The 16,932-nt window shown below is 38.6% G+C and overlaps 2 protein-coding genes across 2 annotated transcripts; both read left to right on the forward strand.

Annotated features, from left to right (window-relative positions):
• Positions 1-4,127: 4,127 nt before the first annotated feature.
• LOC107554258 (protein FAM171A2-like) lies at positions 4,128-12,978 on the forward strand. Its single transcript, XM_016236716.1, has 8 exons — positions 4,128-4,293; positions 4,942-5,169; positions 6,175-6,267; positions 7,630-7,782; positions 7,943-8,122; positions 8,280-8,393; positions 8,510-8,636; positions 8,927-12,978. Exons 1-8 carry the CDS (start codon positions 4,197-4,199, stop codon positions 10,491-10,493), a joined length of 2,559 nt encoding a protein of 852 aa, XP_016092202.1. The 5' UTR covers positions 4,128-4,196; the 3' UTR covers positions 10,494-12,978.
• A 373-nt stretch (positions 12,979-13,351) lies between these two features.
• Positions 13,352-16,531, forward strand: LOC107554529 (protein FAM171A2-like). Its single transcript, XM_016237061.1, has one exon. It carries the CDS (start codon positions 13,375-13,377, stop codon positions 14,044-14,046), a length of 672 nt encoding a protein of 223 aa, XP_016092547.1. The 5' UTR covers positions 13,352-13,374; the 3' UTR covers positions 14,047-16,531.
• The last annotated feature ends 401 nt before the right edge of the window (positions 16,532-16,932 follow it).

The raw sequence follows: 16,932 nt of genomic DNA on the forward strand, positions 1-16,932 counted from the left end.
TCAAAATGAGCTATTTGGTTTTATAATAAACAAATTATTGTGTATTTTATTGTTAATTTGTGCATTTCATCCTAAAATAAATAAATGTGTGCTCCTTGTAGCGACAAAAACAACAAAAAATTAAAATGACTGGATTATTGTTAATATATTTAGATTTTTTTAAAAATGTAATCACACAAAGTTACACATCAGCTATTTATTATTAAAGTCATTGTCTTTAATGAGGGACACAAAATAACATCTGTTTTGTAGAATAGCTCTTCTGCTTTTATCTGAAAGCAACTGAATCAAGGTGTGTGAAGGTACACACCCTCTTCGGGCATGTTCAGAAGTTCATGGGTGGGAACCCCATACTTTTAAAAAGTTTCAATGCAAGTTACATAAGAGGATGACAAATGTTTCAGTGTATCTTTGAGTCACTGAAGCGGTTCACACAGCAGATAATTCATTTGTTTTGCCAGTTCTGTCTTTAAAGAGCATGGGATCAGATTTCCCTGTGGTAATGTGACCTCAGATGCACCGAAATAAATTCTGGGCCGAAACCGAAAATTCTGGATGCACTTGGCCGAAAAGCGAAACCGAAAATGCTTTGCATTATAAACTCATAAACGTCTTTATGTTTTATAAAGTGTCATATACAGTAAATAAAGTTACTACTACAGGCATTAACACAGATTGGTTGTGTTTCGCTGTTAATCCTCCTTAAGGATTGTTCAGCATTCATTTACTTGCGTAGAAGACCACCCAGCCCTCGACCCCCACTCTTGTCTTACATAAGCTGTTCATCTGACCTATTTCACAGCTGTGGGACAGCAATGAACAGATTCTACCACACTGTTTAATTAGAGTCTGTCACCTTTCCCACAATTACTGAAGTCAAGATGTTCATGATGTGGACTGTTGTATGAATCTGGATCTATTGTTTCGTTTACTCTCACTGATGATCAAGTCAGATCAGAATAATCACTTCAATAGCGCCCTCTAGGAATTTTCAGGCAAATAACAATTTGCAGTCAATTGTTTGCAGTCTTTCACAAAGAGCTTTTTACAGTGTACAGTATTTCCCTGCAGCGCAATTCAAACACACACATGTTGTGTTTCCATGTTTTATGGGGACTCTCCATAGGCGTAATGGTTTTTATACTGTACAAACTGTATGTGCTATTGCCCTACACCAACCCTACCCCTAAACCTACCCCTTACAGGAAACTTTCTGCATTTTTACTTTCTCAAAAAAACACATTCTGTATGATTTGTAAGCTTGTTTCCTCATGGGGACCTCAAAAATGTCCCCACAAGGTCAAAATTTACTAGTATTACTATCCTTGTGGGGACATTTGGTCCCCATAACGTGATAAATACCAGGTACACACACACACACACAGTTGTTCTGAAGAAAAGATTCAGTAGTTTACTTTGATGAACTGCACTGAATAACTTTGTATCCATTTTAAATTATCCAAGACCCGCAAAGATATAGTTAGTTTCTTCATTGATACAGATTTAGAGAAAGTGAGCATTAAATCACTTCTCACCAGTGGCGCGGAAATTTTCAAGTGAGTGGACCTGGGTGAAATAGGGTGGACCTCAGTGTCTTTGGCTTTTGGCTGTAAAACGAAAAAGGCCAAAAATATGAGCTGAAAGTATATGCCTAAATTGATAATAAAAATATGACTTTACTTGAAAATGTGATGTTATATAACAGACATACTGGTCATATATCGTCGAAAAGGTCTCAACTAGCATAATTGTTTCAGGACATCAAACAATACCAAATATATGTGAACAGTCGTGAGACTTTTGGGCTGCGTTTTGGTGTGTAGCTTCACCAAACATACTAGATTGACAGCGCTTGCATTTACCATTTGTCATAGAATAGAAGCGCACAACTGGAAGATCGACACTGATCACTGGGGTCTTATTACTTATTCTTTACTAGCGGTGTGTGATATTGACAAAAAAATGATATCTCGATGTTTTCTGGTATTTTATCAGTAACAATAACATTATTTTGCTGAGTGTGTTATTGTGCTGGTATCTTAAGGACTACCGTGGACAGCTGACTTGTAAAGTTTTTGATATTCTTCATTCTGTGTGGTGATCAGTTCACAGCAGTGATAGAAATAAATCTTTTCCAATAAGTTTAAATAGATTTTTACCTATATTTTAACTATAAAGCCATTTTCTTTTCTAGAAAAGTGTGAATCACCTTTTGAGTCAACTTTTTACATTTAATCAGTCAATTAGAATAATAAGACATTTGGGCTGTTACCAAGCAAATTAAATCAGTATTGACAAAATTAATCTTTGCAATGCTGAGGAAACAGAGAAGCTGCATCTGAATTGGCATTTAAATGTATTTAAATGCAGCTCTGAGGGACATGGAATACTTTAACCTGCAGGTAGAACAATATTTTATACAAAACGTTGAAAACTGATTATTTAAGAAAAGAAAAGATACTTTAAATGTGAAATCAAAACCGCCAGTAGGTGGCAGCAAGTCACTGTTAATAAGTGAGTCATTGCGATTGAACCAGATCATTGAAACGGTTGATTCATTCAGGAACGAAACACCGCCATGTTGCTCAGAGACACAAAACAGTGCTGTGGCTGTGTTTGGAATTTGGAATTATTTTTGTTGTCGAAATTGAGCAAAGACAGGCAATACGCGGTCTAAAACGTGAGTCTCTTAATAATTTATTGTTTATTGAACTGTTGTAAAAATCAATCACATTTGTAATCATGCTGATTTTGGAGGAAAAAACGGCACTCTTCGTGGAATATTGATTAACTATATGAAATGATATAAATATATACATTGTCTGCCCCCATATCTTGAATTTGGTTATCATTCTTAATTAATACACTTTAATAGACCGAATCATGCAGTGAAAGAACACACACATTAGTCTAACCTACTTCATCACATAATGTATGCGTGCACTCTGTAGATGTGTTTTATAGGCTTTTGCGATATAGCCTACTCGATAACGTCAAATCGCACATCGTTAAAACAACAATTATGATATTATCACAGACGATATAAATATATTGGGTGGACCAGCCGTCAATCTGAGTGGGCCAGTTCCACCCCGGCCCTTATGTAGCTTCACTGCTTCTCACCAGTGGATCCTCTGCGGTGAATGGGTGCCGTCAGAATGAGAGTCTAAACAGCTGATAAAAACATCACAATAATCCACAAGTAATCCACATCACTCCAGACTAGTCTGTCAGTTAATGACTTGTGGCGTGAAAAGCTACATGTTTGTAAGACACTAATCCATCGTTAAGGCTTTTCTTTTTTTACTTCAAGCCATCACTTCTGGCTAAAATATGAGTCCATAACCCATAATAATGCTTCTTCCAGTGAAAAAGTCTATCCCCTGCTGTCCTCTCAAATCAAAGTCCACCTGCATATTTGTTTAGAAATGTTTTGGACTGTTGTGGCTTGTAAACGGTGCTTGATCTGTGCACATTTGTCTCCTGATTCAGAATTTTTCATTGGAGAAAGCAATATTATGGATAAAGGAAATTAAAACGTCAAAGATGGATTTGTTTGTTACAAACATAACTTTTCACTTCACAAGACATTAATTGATGGACTGGACTGGTGTGGATTATTGTGATGTTTTCGGCTGTTTGGATTCTCATTCTGACGGCACCCATTCACTGCAGAGGATCCATTGGTGAGCAAGTGACGTACTGCCAAATTTCTCCAAATCTATTCCCATGAAGAAACAAACTCATCTACATCTTAGATGGCCCAAGGGTGAGTGAGAGCTATATTTTAAAGTTCAGGTAAACTATTCCTTTAAGAAAGTTTTGAATGAGGCATTTGAAACCAAAATCACTCATAGAGAAAATATTAATTTTGTGTCATTGGATTTTGACTCAAACCCTCCCTTATAGTTACTGACATGAAGTCCAACTTATCGTGGTCTTATCTATATGTAATCAGAACGGATTCCTAAAACAAATAGTAGATACTACAAAATTGCTGTATTGTAGGTTTATTTAAACGTACTGCTCTGTTTGTCCACGCGAGGCCGCTGTTTTCCCTCTTCCACTGACAATGAGAGGTGGCAGAAGCGCAGCATCCCGCATCACTCTGAAGGATGCTGGCAACCATGTCTGAAAAAAACACTCACACATCCACATATGGCTGACGAGGTGGAAACAGCGATGTAGCTTTGAAGATGCCATCCCTTTTCGTCTCTCGTTTTTTCTTCTTTATATTTTTGTGCGGTTTTAAAGGGACCGCTGGCAAATCGATCCCTGAAAGGAAAGCTGTCGGTGAGTAGAAAATAAAGGGACGCATAGCGGGTCTGGATGAGGGAGTGGTGGGCTATTTTGTGCCCAAAACATCGAGCAAACGAGCCAAATGCTACTGCAAAATCGTATTATTTTTATGCATCGGTCTATGATTGCTGAACGCAAATTCTGAAAAGCAGATTTTGACGAATTTTACTCTAAATGCATCGCATGGCTTTATAGACAGGAAACAATAAGTGCATATTATTGAATACCGGCCTTTACAAATTCATTCCCAATTTGGCATAGCCTACTCAAGCTTTTTGGCTGCACGAAATCTTTCTAAACAGCTTTTTGTGTGTCTGTCAATTATGCAAATCTGAGATTTACTGAGGCCCACTGACAGCTCAATACAAGTGTGCTCATTTATTACTTCTACTACCTACTATATGATTGCATGCTATTGTTTCAGAGTGAGCTGTGAATGCTATATGAGAGCTACCTGATATTCTTTTTATGAGAACCATGCAGTTGTCTGTGTTCAAATCTTTCTATATGAATTTGGTCTTTCAGTTCATCATATTTTTTGGTTAGAATCTTATGATGGACTTATTATTTTTGAATCCAAACGTGTCTGAAGATGTTCTTGCCATGCATCTGGTCATATGAACTTGTTTTTGTCCCCCTCAGAGGTGCAGGTGAGGGTCCAGGTGTTTGACAGCGGTGATCTTTCACCCCTGGCCAATGCTGCTATTGCTGTTCGTGGTAACCAGACTCTGCTGGCACAAAGCAAAGCAGGCAGTAATGGTGTGCAGGTCGTCAGCTTCCTGTACCGCACGGGAACATGGGTAATCATTACGGCATCTCAGAGAGATTACCTCACCAGCTCTGTGCCATGGCACGCCAGCCGCTTACCCTGTGAGTAAACACTAATGTGAACCGAATTAACTGTGCATATATAAGTCTCATCTTGTTCAGAATGTAATTTTTCTTCATTTAATGTCATAGCTTTCTTTGTTTTCAAATTTTCAAAATCCTAAAACTTTGTTTATTAAGTGTTAAGTGTAAGATGAAACGTTGAATAAACTCATATAAAATGTTCAGTCATGTTTAACCCTTATACTGTGCTGAAAAAACTTTACCCAATTTACTTTTCCCTGTCAAAAATGGCTGGCCTATTAAAAAATTGCTTGTTAATTTCTTATTATGCTACTTTATCACCAAATCTTGGATTCAATCTTTTTGTCAACCCGTTTTCTCTCAGTTAGCACAGATTTTGTATTGCCCTCTGGAACTGATTAATTGTAGGCCTCATTGGTCTGAGTGAAAAATGCATTATTTGTGGATAATTTTGGCAATGTTCACTCCAAAACTGAGGTGTATAAGCTAAGATCAATGAGGCCTATGATTAAACAGTTCAAAAAATAAAAGCAAAGCCTGTGCTAATTGAAAAAAAGTAGATAAAAAGACCAAATCAAATATTTCATCATAATATAGCTTAACAAGAAATGTACAAGTAATTATTTGTAGGCCAGTCATTTTTGGCCGGGTAACACCAACTGTAACAAGGTTGGGGGAAGAAAAAAATCAGAAAAAAAAGTACAGAAATCATCCAGTTTTGGGGGGGGGGGTTATCATACACTGTGTGAGCAAAGACAAAGTTTTAGCCCAATGCAACAACTTTAATTAGCATTTTCAGGAAAAAGAATATCCTCTCTGGGTCAAAATGACATGAGGGTTAAACGATAGAAAAAAAGATGCAGTCTCAGACTTTTTGTACCACACTGTCATTGTCACATCTACCATTTGTGAAGTGAAGTTTAGAATGACATACTTTAACACGCTGTTCATTATGGCACAACAGGCATCTATGCCTGTTTTAATTTACTACCTTTTTAACACATCTCTATTTGTCTCTGTTAGTATATGCCTCTGTCAGTCTTTACCTGATGGCCCAGAAGCCCGGCACACTGATCCTATATGATGATGTCATCCAGGTGTTTCATGGCTCCCCAAGTAAGAAAACATCAATGACCATTAAAACAACTTTATATACATACACAAAAACAAGCATGATTATCACAACATTCTTATCAGAAAATATAAGATTGTTATTGCTTATTTTGGGTGTACAAAAAAGTTGGCATATGCATGTCCTTAACAATATATTTTTTCCTTCTCACCTATTGTGTGCATTTCCATCCACCTATTTTTATGCGCATTTTGGAATATCACATAAAAAACGCTGGATGGAAACGTCAAGATGTGCATAAATTGTAAAAATGCGCATTAAAAAAACGTATGCGCACATTTGAGTAGGATAAACTTTTTATCCGATGAGAAAAGAATGTGCATAAACTACGATGGAAACACATTTACCGAATACATTCCTCCATTCGCATCAAAAAAGTCATGTGACTTTGCGCTATGAGACGGGATAACTTGACCGATCTTGTTCACAGCATCTATATGTTGTTATGGTCATTCTGAAATGCCTGAGCAAAGTCTGTTGTCAAAGTATTTCTGTATAATTGTCTTACACGACTGCGTTCCCATCTATTCTCATTTATTGTGTTTCGTCTGCTCGCACTGAGGTGCAAGTAATTCATCATAGGCTATATGAAAATTATTATATTCAGTTGCTTCTCCTAGTTTTCTTAGTGATATTTAGTGCCAGTTTACCAGGAAGTGACGAATTTGTTCTCTTTGACTCCTTGGACGGAAACGGTGCTTTATTCGCAAATGTTTTATGCGATATTCGAGTTTTGTGCATAAGTTTAATTCGAATCTTTGGATGGAAACATAGCTATTGAAGCTTTCAGCTTATGTCAACCTGACACTTCAGTTTTTTGCAGCTGTCACCATAGCAACAGCAGAAATATTCTATTTCTATTACAGAATCCTTTGACATCTGAATCTGCTATCTAATTGCTCTAATTGATAGGGCGGTTATTGCGGCATAAAGGCATCTATTGTAAGGTTATCAGTGACGCGCCTCGGAGAGGCTTGCATTTCAGAAAATAACAGAACAAAAGAAGTGAACTGCCTAAGTGGCAACCCAGCTACATAACACAATCATTACATTGCATTAAGTCATTTTGCAGACACTTATTCAAAGCAAAGATGTCCTAAACACACACATTGGAAACTGGCATAAGATATTTCTATTCCAGAATACACTACTTAGGCTACTTACAAGGGTCCAAATAATGTGAAATGCATGAAAAAAAAATCTACCACAAGTACCTTTGATTTTTCAAGAAACACAATTTAATTTAATTTAATTTACGTAGTATATAAGTTAACTTCTCTAAAAATATATATTTATGTTTCTTGCTAGTCATTAGACTTAATTTCCTTTACTGTTTTAACCTTCAGGTGGGCGGAGCCAGCCATGGCTCCAGGTTCCAAGGCGGAGCCTACAATTTAACTCCTCCTACACAGAACTGACCGCAGTTTTAACAACAGCCAGAGAGCAGAATGAAATTAACTCATTCCCTTACCCACTCGCTCTGGAACCAAACAACACAGGTATGAAAAATACTAGAGTCTTTCTAAATAAAGATATGTAAATATTTGAACCATAATAAATGCTCTATACAAAAACAAAAAAATATGTAGGAGAGACTTGCTATATAAAATATAGCTATAGATAATACAGTGTATTTATAACGGTGTAAATTGTTTTAAGGAGGAGAGAATGGCTGGACAGACCTAACAACAATAGCAGCGGTCAGCGCACAACTGTTTGACCGTGAGGGTCGAGCGGTTGAGGTCAGCGAGTCAGTTCACATTTCTGTGCCACTGCCTTCTGATACTCACATACGATCTGCCACTAGCATACCTGTATGGATGTATGACACCAAGACAGGTACGCACAACCATGCTTTAGGCACCAAAAAGTAGTGTGTGTAACTGTGTAAAGTATTGTCCCATCTGTGATAATGGAAGCACCATGAACATCCTGCATAAGCCCAGTCAATGCTAGCTCCTCTTTTTAGGAATAATGCTATACATTTGTTCTCTAGGTTTATGGGTACGAAACGGAACAGGATTTATCACTCGAGAGGGGTCGCAGCTTACGTGGGACTTCACTGCCTCCCAGCTTGGCTACTGGATTGCAGCTTTCCGTTCTTCAGCAGGTAACATACTCGAATGCAATTGCACTGGTACATGCCACAATATACACACTTGTACCTTGACTCAAACAGAATAACATGCAGACAAATGCTAATCATGCTTTATACTTGAACCCTAGGTTCAGGTTTGTCTCATCCAGGCCTGAGGGACATCACTGCCTACCACACCTTCTTCCTCCTGTCCATCTTGGGATCTCTTGCTTTGCTTGTACTAGTCTTGCTCTGTGTCCTACTCTATTATTGCAGGTATGTACTAGTTTGTCTGAATTATGTGTAATTAAAAGCAACATAGGCTCGTTGAAAAGACATGCCTCTATTTTGATTGTGCTTTTGGTGCCACACTGTGGATATATCACTTTAAAGTTTTTCCAAAACATGCAAAAGCAACATAATACCGTTTTGAAGAACTGTCACCACAGGCATGTTTTCCCTCTGAGCATGGGTCGATTATAAGGTATATTTCACAAGATTATAGCAAATTACTGTTTCTGACTATCTGAGAGTGCTTTTCCTAAATGTCAACATCTGTTTTCCAGACGAAGATGTCTGAAGCCCAGACGGCAGCAGAAACAGGTTCAAGCTCCTTCTGCTCTGAACGGATCCAAGCGGGACCAAGGCACCTCCATGTCCCATTTGAACCTCATCTGTGGGGGCCATGTTGAATCCGCCACCTCCAATGGCAACTTGGATGCCAACAAATCCGAGGGATCCCCATCCCATGCCTTCAAGAGTGCTCGGGATGAGTTTACCAGGCACATTCCAGCCCATAAGCTTCGGCATTCCTCTAAGACCAAGCAGTCTAAAGGAGCCCAAAAGAATGCAGAGAGTTTCCCCATGAAGGTACATCGATCCACGGATACGAGCAATCTGGATGGCAATCTTCTACATGATGACTACGGACGCAACTACAGCCCTGATGACAAGGATCACGACTATCGCCGGAGGCACGTTGTCAATGATAACCGTGGCTACACATCTGACCCGCCTTCTCCACCAATTGTCGACAAGCCTCCAGAGTATTCGCAGGTTTTGCAAGGGCCGGATCACCTCGCTCGCCCAACGTCGCTCAACACGCAACCAGGTCAGATTATATTCTGCAGCTCACTGGATCAGATGAAGGAGAACATGTACCGTACTATGGTACCAACTCTTGTGATCCCGGCTCACTACATGAGGCTTTCTTCTGAGTTTAGTGCCACAGATCAGGGTAAAGATGGGGCAAACCAAGCAGACCGAGATGGACAGAGTTCGCAAGGTACCAACAGTGGGATTCAAGGCCAAAACCACCAAAACCAGACCCCTGGTTCAGGCCATGCAGAAGCCCAACAAGGTGATTCTCCAGCAGGCTCTGACGAGAGTGATTGGCCCCCCGGTGGACCACCAGCACCGGTTCACATCCCTGTTTTGTTCAATGACTCCACCATCTCCCAGATGAATGGGGAGTTGCAAGCGCTCACAGAGAAGAAGCTTCTGGAACTGGGGGTGAAGCAACACCCTCGTGCCTGGTTTATATCTCTCGACGGACGCGCCAACGCTCACGTGCGCCACTCGTACATAGATGTAGGTGCCAGTCTCAGCCATAGCGGAACACATAGTGGCAACCACAGCGCCCAAAGCACATTGAGCGCCCCTGCCGGGAGTAGTAAGGACCGAAACGTAGACACAAGTCTCCAAGACACCCAACATGGGCGCAAGCCTGTATCCAGTCGCAAGAACAAAGAGGAACACCTTGGAAGTGGGCGCAAAGGCCATGGAGGAAGTAGCTCCAGCAGCACAAGTGGCGGGAAACACTACTCCAAACCAACCTACCATGACCCTCTGAACCTAAGTGGAGGAGTGAGCCGCATGGGAGCCAGTTCGCCATTGGAAAACCCATTGACCCCTCTTTTGGATGACGGTCCTGAGGAACCAAGGGGGTCTTCAATGCCGAGAAGGGGTCGAAGCCGGGGGAACAGCTCACGTAGTAGCAACAGCGAAACGCAACGTGACTCCGTCACCAGCCCGGAAGATGACAACGACCTGGATGACAAGGATGAGAACAAGAAGAGTCCCTGGCAGCGGATTGAAGAGCGCCCCCTAATGGTGTTTCATGCCAAGAAGTAGAGTGAGAAATCAATCACAGCAGCTGCCTTGAATAATTGGACTAACTAGAGATGTGTTCAAATTGATAATGACTCTGAAAGTTTTACAAACGTCACCCAATGATATTTTCACGAACCGACTATTTGTGTCGTTATAATTTGATAGACATTTCCAAAATGATTGTTGTGCCATTGGATTTGTTTTTGTCTTTCGATGACAACGTACTTTCACTGATCAATTTGAATGCGTCTCAGGGGTCAAAGAACACAAATTTGGTGGCATCATATCATACCATCTCAGTGTTTTGCACACCAAAAATCACATTAAATTCAAGAAGTTATAGTAAAAAGAATGCCATTGCAGATGGAGGAACACAAGATACCAAACAACAGGGCGAGTGCATTAAAATAAAGCACAACACAACATGCTGGTCTACAACAGGAAGACTTTATCTTACAGTCCACAAAGACATTATTTTACAGTCCCTCTATTTCCATACCAATCAGACTCTTACAAACGATTGCATCCAAAAGTACCGAGTACCTTTTAACTCTCAATGGCTTGCTGATAGACTTTTTCAATGGATGGCTTTCGCTGAAGCTCGAGTCTTCAATATATTGGATCAAGAACTTGATGTTTTCCAAAACTTCTTGTAAAACTGTTAGAGACCCATTTTCTTATGTTCTGATGCAGTATATTCCTTGGTATCTCTTCCCAACTTGCCGTTCTTCTACCTTCGATACTCATTATTTTGATGTCAATTTCAATTTTCATTCTATCTTTCATACTATTTTATACGTTTTGTGCATTGCTAATCTGAAATTTACAGTTCAGGTTTCAAACATTCCAGATTTTTTACTGTTTGTCCTTAAGTAGATTAATTAAAATAAGAAGGCTTAGAGTTCACATCTATGTGATGTTATAGAAATGTCTAAGTCATTACACAATGTATTTTTGATTTATTGTATTATATGTTATGCCACAGCACATTTTCCACTCCAATGCTGTTCTTGAATATAGTCTTTGAAAATGTGGTAAGCCTAAACTTAGCACTTGTTGCATTAAAGTGCAGATTTGTATAGGAAAAGCTGATTCCGAATCGGGACCCCAATCTCACTTACAGTGAAAAAGCATTGACTGTGATACAGTAGATATGAATGTACGTTCACCACAGTTAGCATTTTCAGTCCAGCTTTTCATTTGTTTAAAAGAGAGCCATTAGCATTTTGTGTATATGTATGATAGCCTATATGTGCATGAGATAACTAGTATAGGACAACAGATTTTTTATGCCTACAAATTAAAATAGACACTATCAAAGCATGAAGGTGGATAATAGGTGCATCTGCTACAGATGCCTGATGGGAAGAAATTTGCCAAAATTTCAAATGAAATATTATATGCCAGTTTACAGGCCAGTGTTTGGCCAATGTATTTCACTCCGAACTTTTCCAGCGCTGTTAGTATTCACATTGTCTGCATTGCATTGACTGTGACAAAATTCTGACTCGGATCTTTTTAATAAGCCATTCAGATATTAAAAGCTAATCATTTATGACACTTCTTGACTGTTACTTTTCTATTTACGATTTTTAAAACTATTATTTTTCCCATGTTTACCATTATTAAAGCAAGCACATGTCATGTCATTTATAAAGCAACATTTTATGAATAATTAAGACAGGGTACCATAAGGAGCGTGAAGGCTGAGACACTCAAGAGCTATTTGACGACTATCAAACATAATACAAAGAGACTTGAACTAAAATAGCTCTGCTCATGCTGATCTGGTGCCAATCTCATGTAGAGCAGTGATTAACGCTGTCTCTTGTGATGATTGTCAACTTGCCACAAATGACACCACTGTTGCAACATGTCTCATATGTGTGTCATTTGTTTTGCAACCTTTCATAACTTCCTTATAATAACTTGAACTGAGATTAAGTACTGGCTTATTTTATACTAAATTGGCGATTAAGAGTGAGACTTAACATCTAGTGTAAGCTGCAGTGGTGGAACTCTTAAGAGGATTTTAGTATGTTTTATATTATATACTAGGTGCTGAAACCCTTAAACCTTACATACTGACCCACAATTTCACTGATTTTAGATTTGCTACACTCTTTTTAGCATGAGTTTTACTCAAACCTACTAGAACTGAAATCAAAGCCATTCTCTTCCTCTGTCTGTTTATATTTTGTTCACAGCCTGTGGGTAAAATTTCAGAGGAAATCTCGATATGCCTTTATCAATGTACATTTATCACGTGATGTGGTGCTCTGAAACACATTTCCCTCTGTACTGTGTAAATATCTCTCTCTCTGACTGAATATGAATATGACTCTGATGATATTATGATGTTGTTTCCATTGTGCACAACGTTTTTGCTTAATTGTTCTAAAATCATGTCAGATGGAACTTTTGCAATTTTATAGTTTGTTCATAATATCCTAGAAAAAAGATCACATGTGAAATGGACTGTTTAACTTCTGACGTGTCCGAAAGTCATGTGCTGTACAATAAAGAAATTAAATTTCTTGTGTTTTTTCCTCCTGCATTTCTGTTGTTATTAAAAACAAAACTCAAAGTAATCCTGCATTTTCACACATGGAATATTGTGTAATTTCCCATGTTTTGTAAGTATTAATAGTTTAGAACTTTTAGGTATATTTAAAACTTGTACTGGTTAAACATAATAAAGGCCAAAGGTCATTATAAAAATGTAAAAACTGCATTGATGCAACAAGGAAAAACATTATACATAAAACTTATTAAAAGAGTGAATTCACTTCAATGACACCTGACGTTACCTGTAGACCAGATATTGATATAGAAATATATTACCTACCCAGATTCACAAGCTCACATCCCTGTTTTGTTCAATGACTCCACCATCTCCCAGATGAATGGGGAGCTGCAAGCACTTACGGAGAAGAAGCTTCTGGAACTGGGGGTGAAGCAACACCCTCGTGCTTGGTTTATATCACTCGACGGACGAGCCAACGCTCACGTGCGCCACTCCTACATAGATGTAGGTGCCGATCTCAGCCACAGTGGAACACATAGTGGCAACCACAGCGCCCAAAGCACATTGAGCGCCCCTGCCGGGAGTAGTAAGGACCGAAACGTAGACACAAGTCTCCAAGACACCCAACATGGGCGCAAGCCTGTATCCAGTCGCAAGAACAAAGAGGAACACCTTGGAAGTGGGCGCAAAGGCCATGGAGGAAGTAGCTCCAGCAGCACAAGTGGCGGGAAACACTACTCCAAACCAACCTACCATGACCCTCTGAACCTAAGTGGAGGAGTGAGCCGCATGGGAGCCAGTTCGCCATTGGAAAACCCATTGACCCCTCTTTTGGATGACGGTCCTGAGGAACCAAGGGGGTCTTCAATGCCGAGAAGGGGTCGAAGCCGGGGGAACAGCTCACGTAGTAGCAACAGCGAAACGCAACGTGACTCCGTCACCAGCCCGGAAGATGACAACGACCTGGATGACAAGGATGAGAACAAGAAGAGTCCCTGGCAGCGGATTGAAGAGCGCCCCCTAATGGTGTTTCATGCCAAGAAGTAGAGTGAGAAATCAATCACAGCAGCTGCCTTGAATAATTGGACTAACTAGAGATGTGTTCAAATTGATAATGACTCTGAAAGTTTTACAAACGTCACCCAATGATATTTTCACGAACCGACTATTTGTGTCGTTATAATTTGATAGACATTTCCAAAATGATTGTTGTGCCATTGGATTTGTTTTTGTCTTTCGATGACAACGTACTTTCACTGATCAATTTGAATGCGTCTCAGGGGTCAAAGAACACAAATTTGGTGGCATCATATCATACCATCTCAGTGTTTTGCACACCAAAAATCACATTAAATTCAAGAAGTTATAGTAAAAAGAATGCCATTGCAGATGGAGGAACACAAGATACCAAACAACAGGGCGAGTGCATTAAAATAAAGCACAACACAACATGCTGGTCTACAACAGGAAGACTTTATCTTACAGTCCACAAAGACATTATTTTACAGTCCCTCTATTTCCATACCAATCAGACTCTTACAAACGATTGCATCCAAAAGTACCGAGTACCTTTTAACTCTCAATGGCTTGCTGATAGACTTTTTCAATGGATGGCTTTCGCTGAAGCTCGAGTCTTCAATATATTGGATCAAGAACTTGATGTTTTCCAAAACTTCTTGTAAAACTGTTAGAGACCCATTTTCTTATGTTCTGATGCAGTATATTCCTTGGTATCTCTTCCCAACTTGCCGTTCTTCTACCTTCGATACTCATTATTTTGATGTCAATTTCAATTTTCATTCTATCTTTCATACTATTTTATACGTTTTGTGCATTGCTAATCTGAAATTTACAGTTCAGGTTTCAAACATTCCAGATTTTTTACTGTTTGTCCTTAAGTAGATTAATTAAAATAAGAAGGCTTAGAGTTCACATCTATGTGATGTTATAGAAATGTCTAAGTCATTACACAATGTATTTTTGATTTATTGTATTATATGTTATGCCACAGCACATTTTCCACTCCAATGCTGTTCTTGAATATAGTCTTTGAAAATGTGGTAAGCCTAAACTTAGCACTTGTTGCATTAAAGTGCAGATTTGTATAGGAAAAGCTGATTCCGAATCGGGACCCCAATCTCACTTACAGTGAAAAAGCATTGACTGTGATACAGTAGATATGAATGTACGTTCACCACAGTTAGCATTTTCAGTCCAGCTTTTCATTTGTTTAAAAGAGAGCCATTAGCATTTTGTGTATATGTATGATAGCCTATATGTGCATGAGATAACTAGTATAGGACAACAGATTTTTTATGCCTACAAATTAAAATAGACACTATCAAAGCATGAAGGTGGATAATAGGTGCATCTGCTACAGATGCCTGATGGGAAGAAATTTGCCAAAATTTCAAATGAAATATTATATGCCAGTTTACAGGCCAGTGTTTGGCCAATGTATTTCACTCCGAACTTTTCCAGCGCTGTTAGTATTCACATTGTCTGCATTGCATTGACTGTGACAAAATTCTGACTCGGATCTTTTTAATAAGCCATTCAGATATTAAAAGCTAATCATTTATGACACTTCTTGACTGTTACTTTTCTATTTACGATTTTTAAAACTATTATTTTTCCCATGTTTACCATTATTAAAGCAAGCACATGTCATGTCATTTATAAAGCAACATTTTATGAATAATTAAGACAGGGTACCATAAGGAGCGTGAAGGCTGAGACACTCAAGAGCTATTTGACGACTATCAAACATAATACAAAGAGACTTGAACTAAAATAGCTCTGCTCATGCTGATCTGGTGCCAATCTCATGTAGAGCAGTGATTAACGCTGTCTCTTGTGATGATTGTCAACTTGCCACAAATGACACCACTGTTGCAACATGTCTCATATGTGTGTCATTTGTTTTGCAACCTTTCATAACTTCCTTATAATAACTTGAACTGAGATTAAGTACTGGCTTATTTTATACTAAATTGGCGATTAAGAGTGAGACTTAACATCTAGTGTAAGCTGCAGTGGTGGAACTCTTAAGAGGATTTTAGTATGTTTTATATTATATACTAGGTGCTGAAACCCTTAAACCTTACATACTGACCCACAATTTCACTGATTTTAGATTTGCTACACTCTTTTTAGCATGAGTTTTACTCAAACCTACTAGAACTGAAATCAAAGCCATTCTCTTCCTCTGTCTGTTTATATTTTGTTCACAGCCTGTGGGTAAAATTTCAGAGGAAATCTCGATATGCCTTTATCAATGTACATTTATCACGTGATGTGGTGCTCTGAAACACATTTCCCTCTGTACTGTGTAAATATCTCTCTCTCTGACTGAATATGAATATGACTCTGATGATATTATGATGTTGTTTCCATTGTGCACAACGTTTTTGCTTAATTGTTCTAAAATCATGTCAGATGGAACTTTTGCAATTTTATAGTTTGTTCATAATATCCTAGAAAAAAGATCACATGTGAAATGGACTGTTTAACTTCTGACGTGTCCGAAAGTCATGTGCTGTACAATAAAGAAATTAAATTTCTTGTGTTTTTTCCTCCTGCATTTCTGTTGTTATTAAAAACAAAACTCAAAGTAATCCTGCATTTTCACACATGGAATATTGTGTAATTTCCCATGTTTTGTAAGTATGAATAGTTTAAAACTTTTAGGTATATTTAAAACTTGTACTGGTTAAACATAATAAAGGCCAAAGGTCATTATAAAAATGTAAAAACTGCATTGATGCAACAAGGAAAAACATTATACATAAAACTTATTAAAAGAGTGAATTCACTTCAATGACACCTGACGTTACCTGTAGACCAGATATTGATATAGAAATATATTACCTACCCAGATTCACAAGCTTTTTTGCACTAAAGTCTGGCATGATCTTTGGAGATGTTTGATCC

The sequence above is a fragment of the Sinocyclocheilus grahami genome, unplaced genomic scaffold (assembly GCF_001515645.1).
Source record: "Sinocyclocheilus grahami isolate Dianchi unplaced genomic scaffold, SAMN03320097.WGS_v1.1 scaffold19.1, whole genome shotgun sequence".
Lineage (NCBI taxonomy): Eukaryota > Metazoa > Chordata > Actinopteri > Cypriniformes > Cyprinidae > Sinocyclocheilus > Sinocyclocheilus grahami.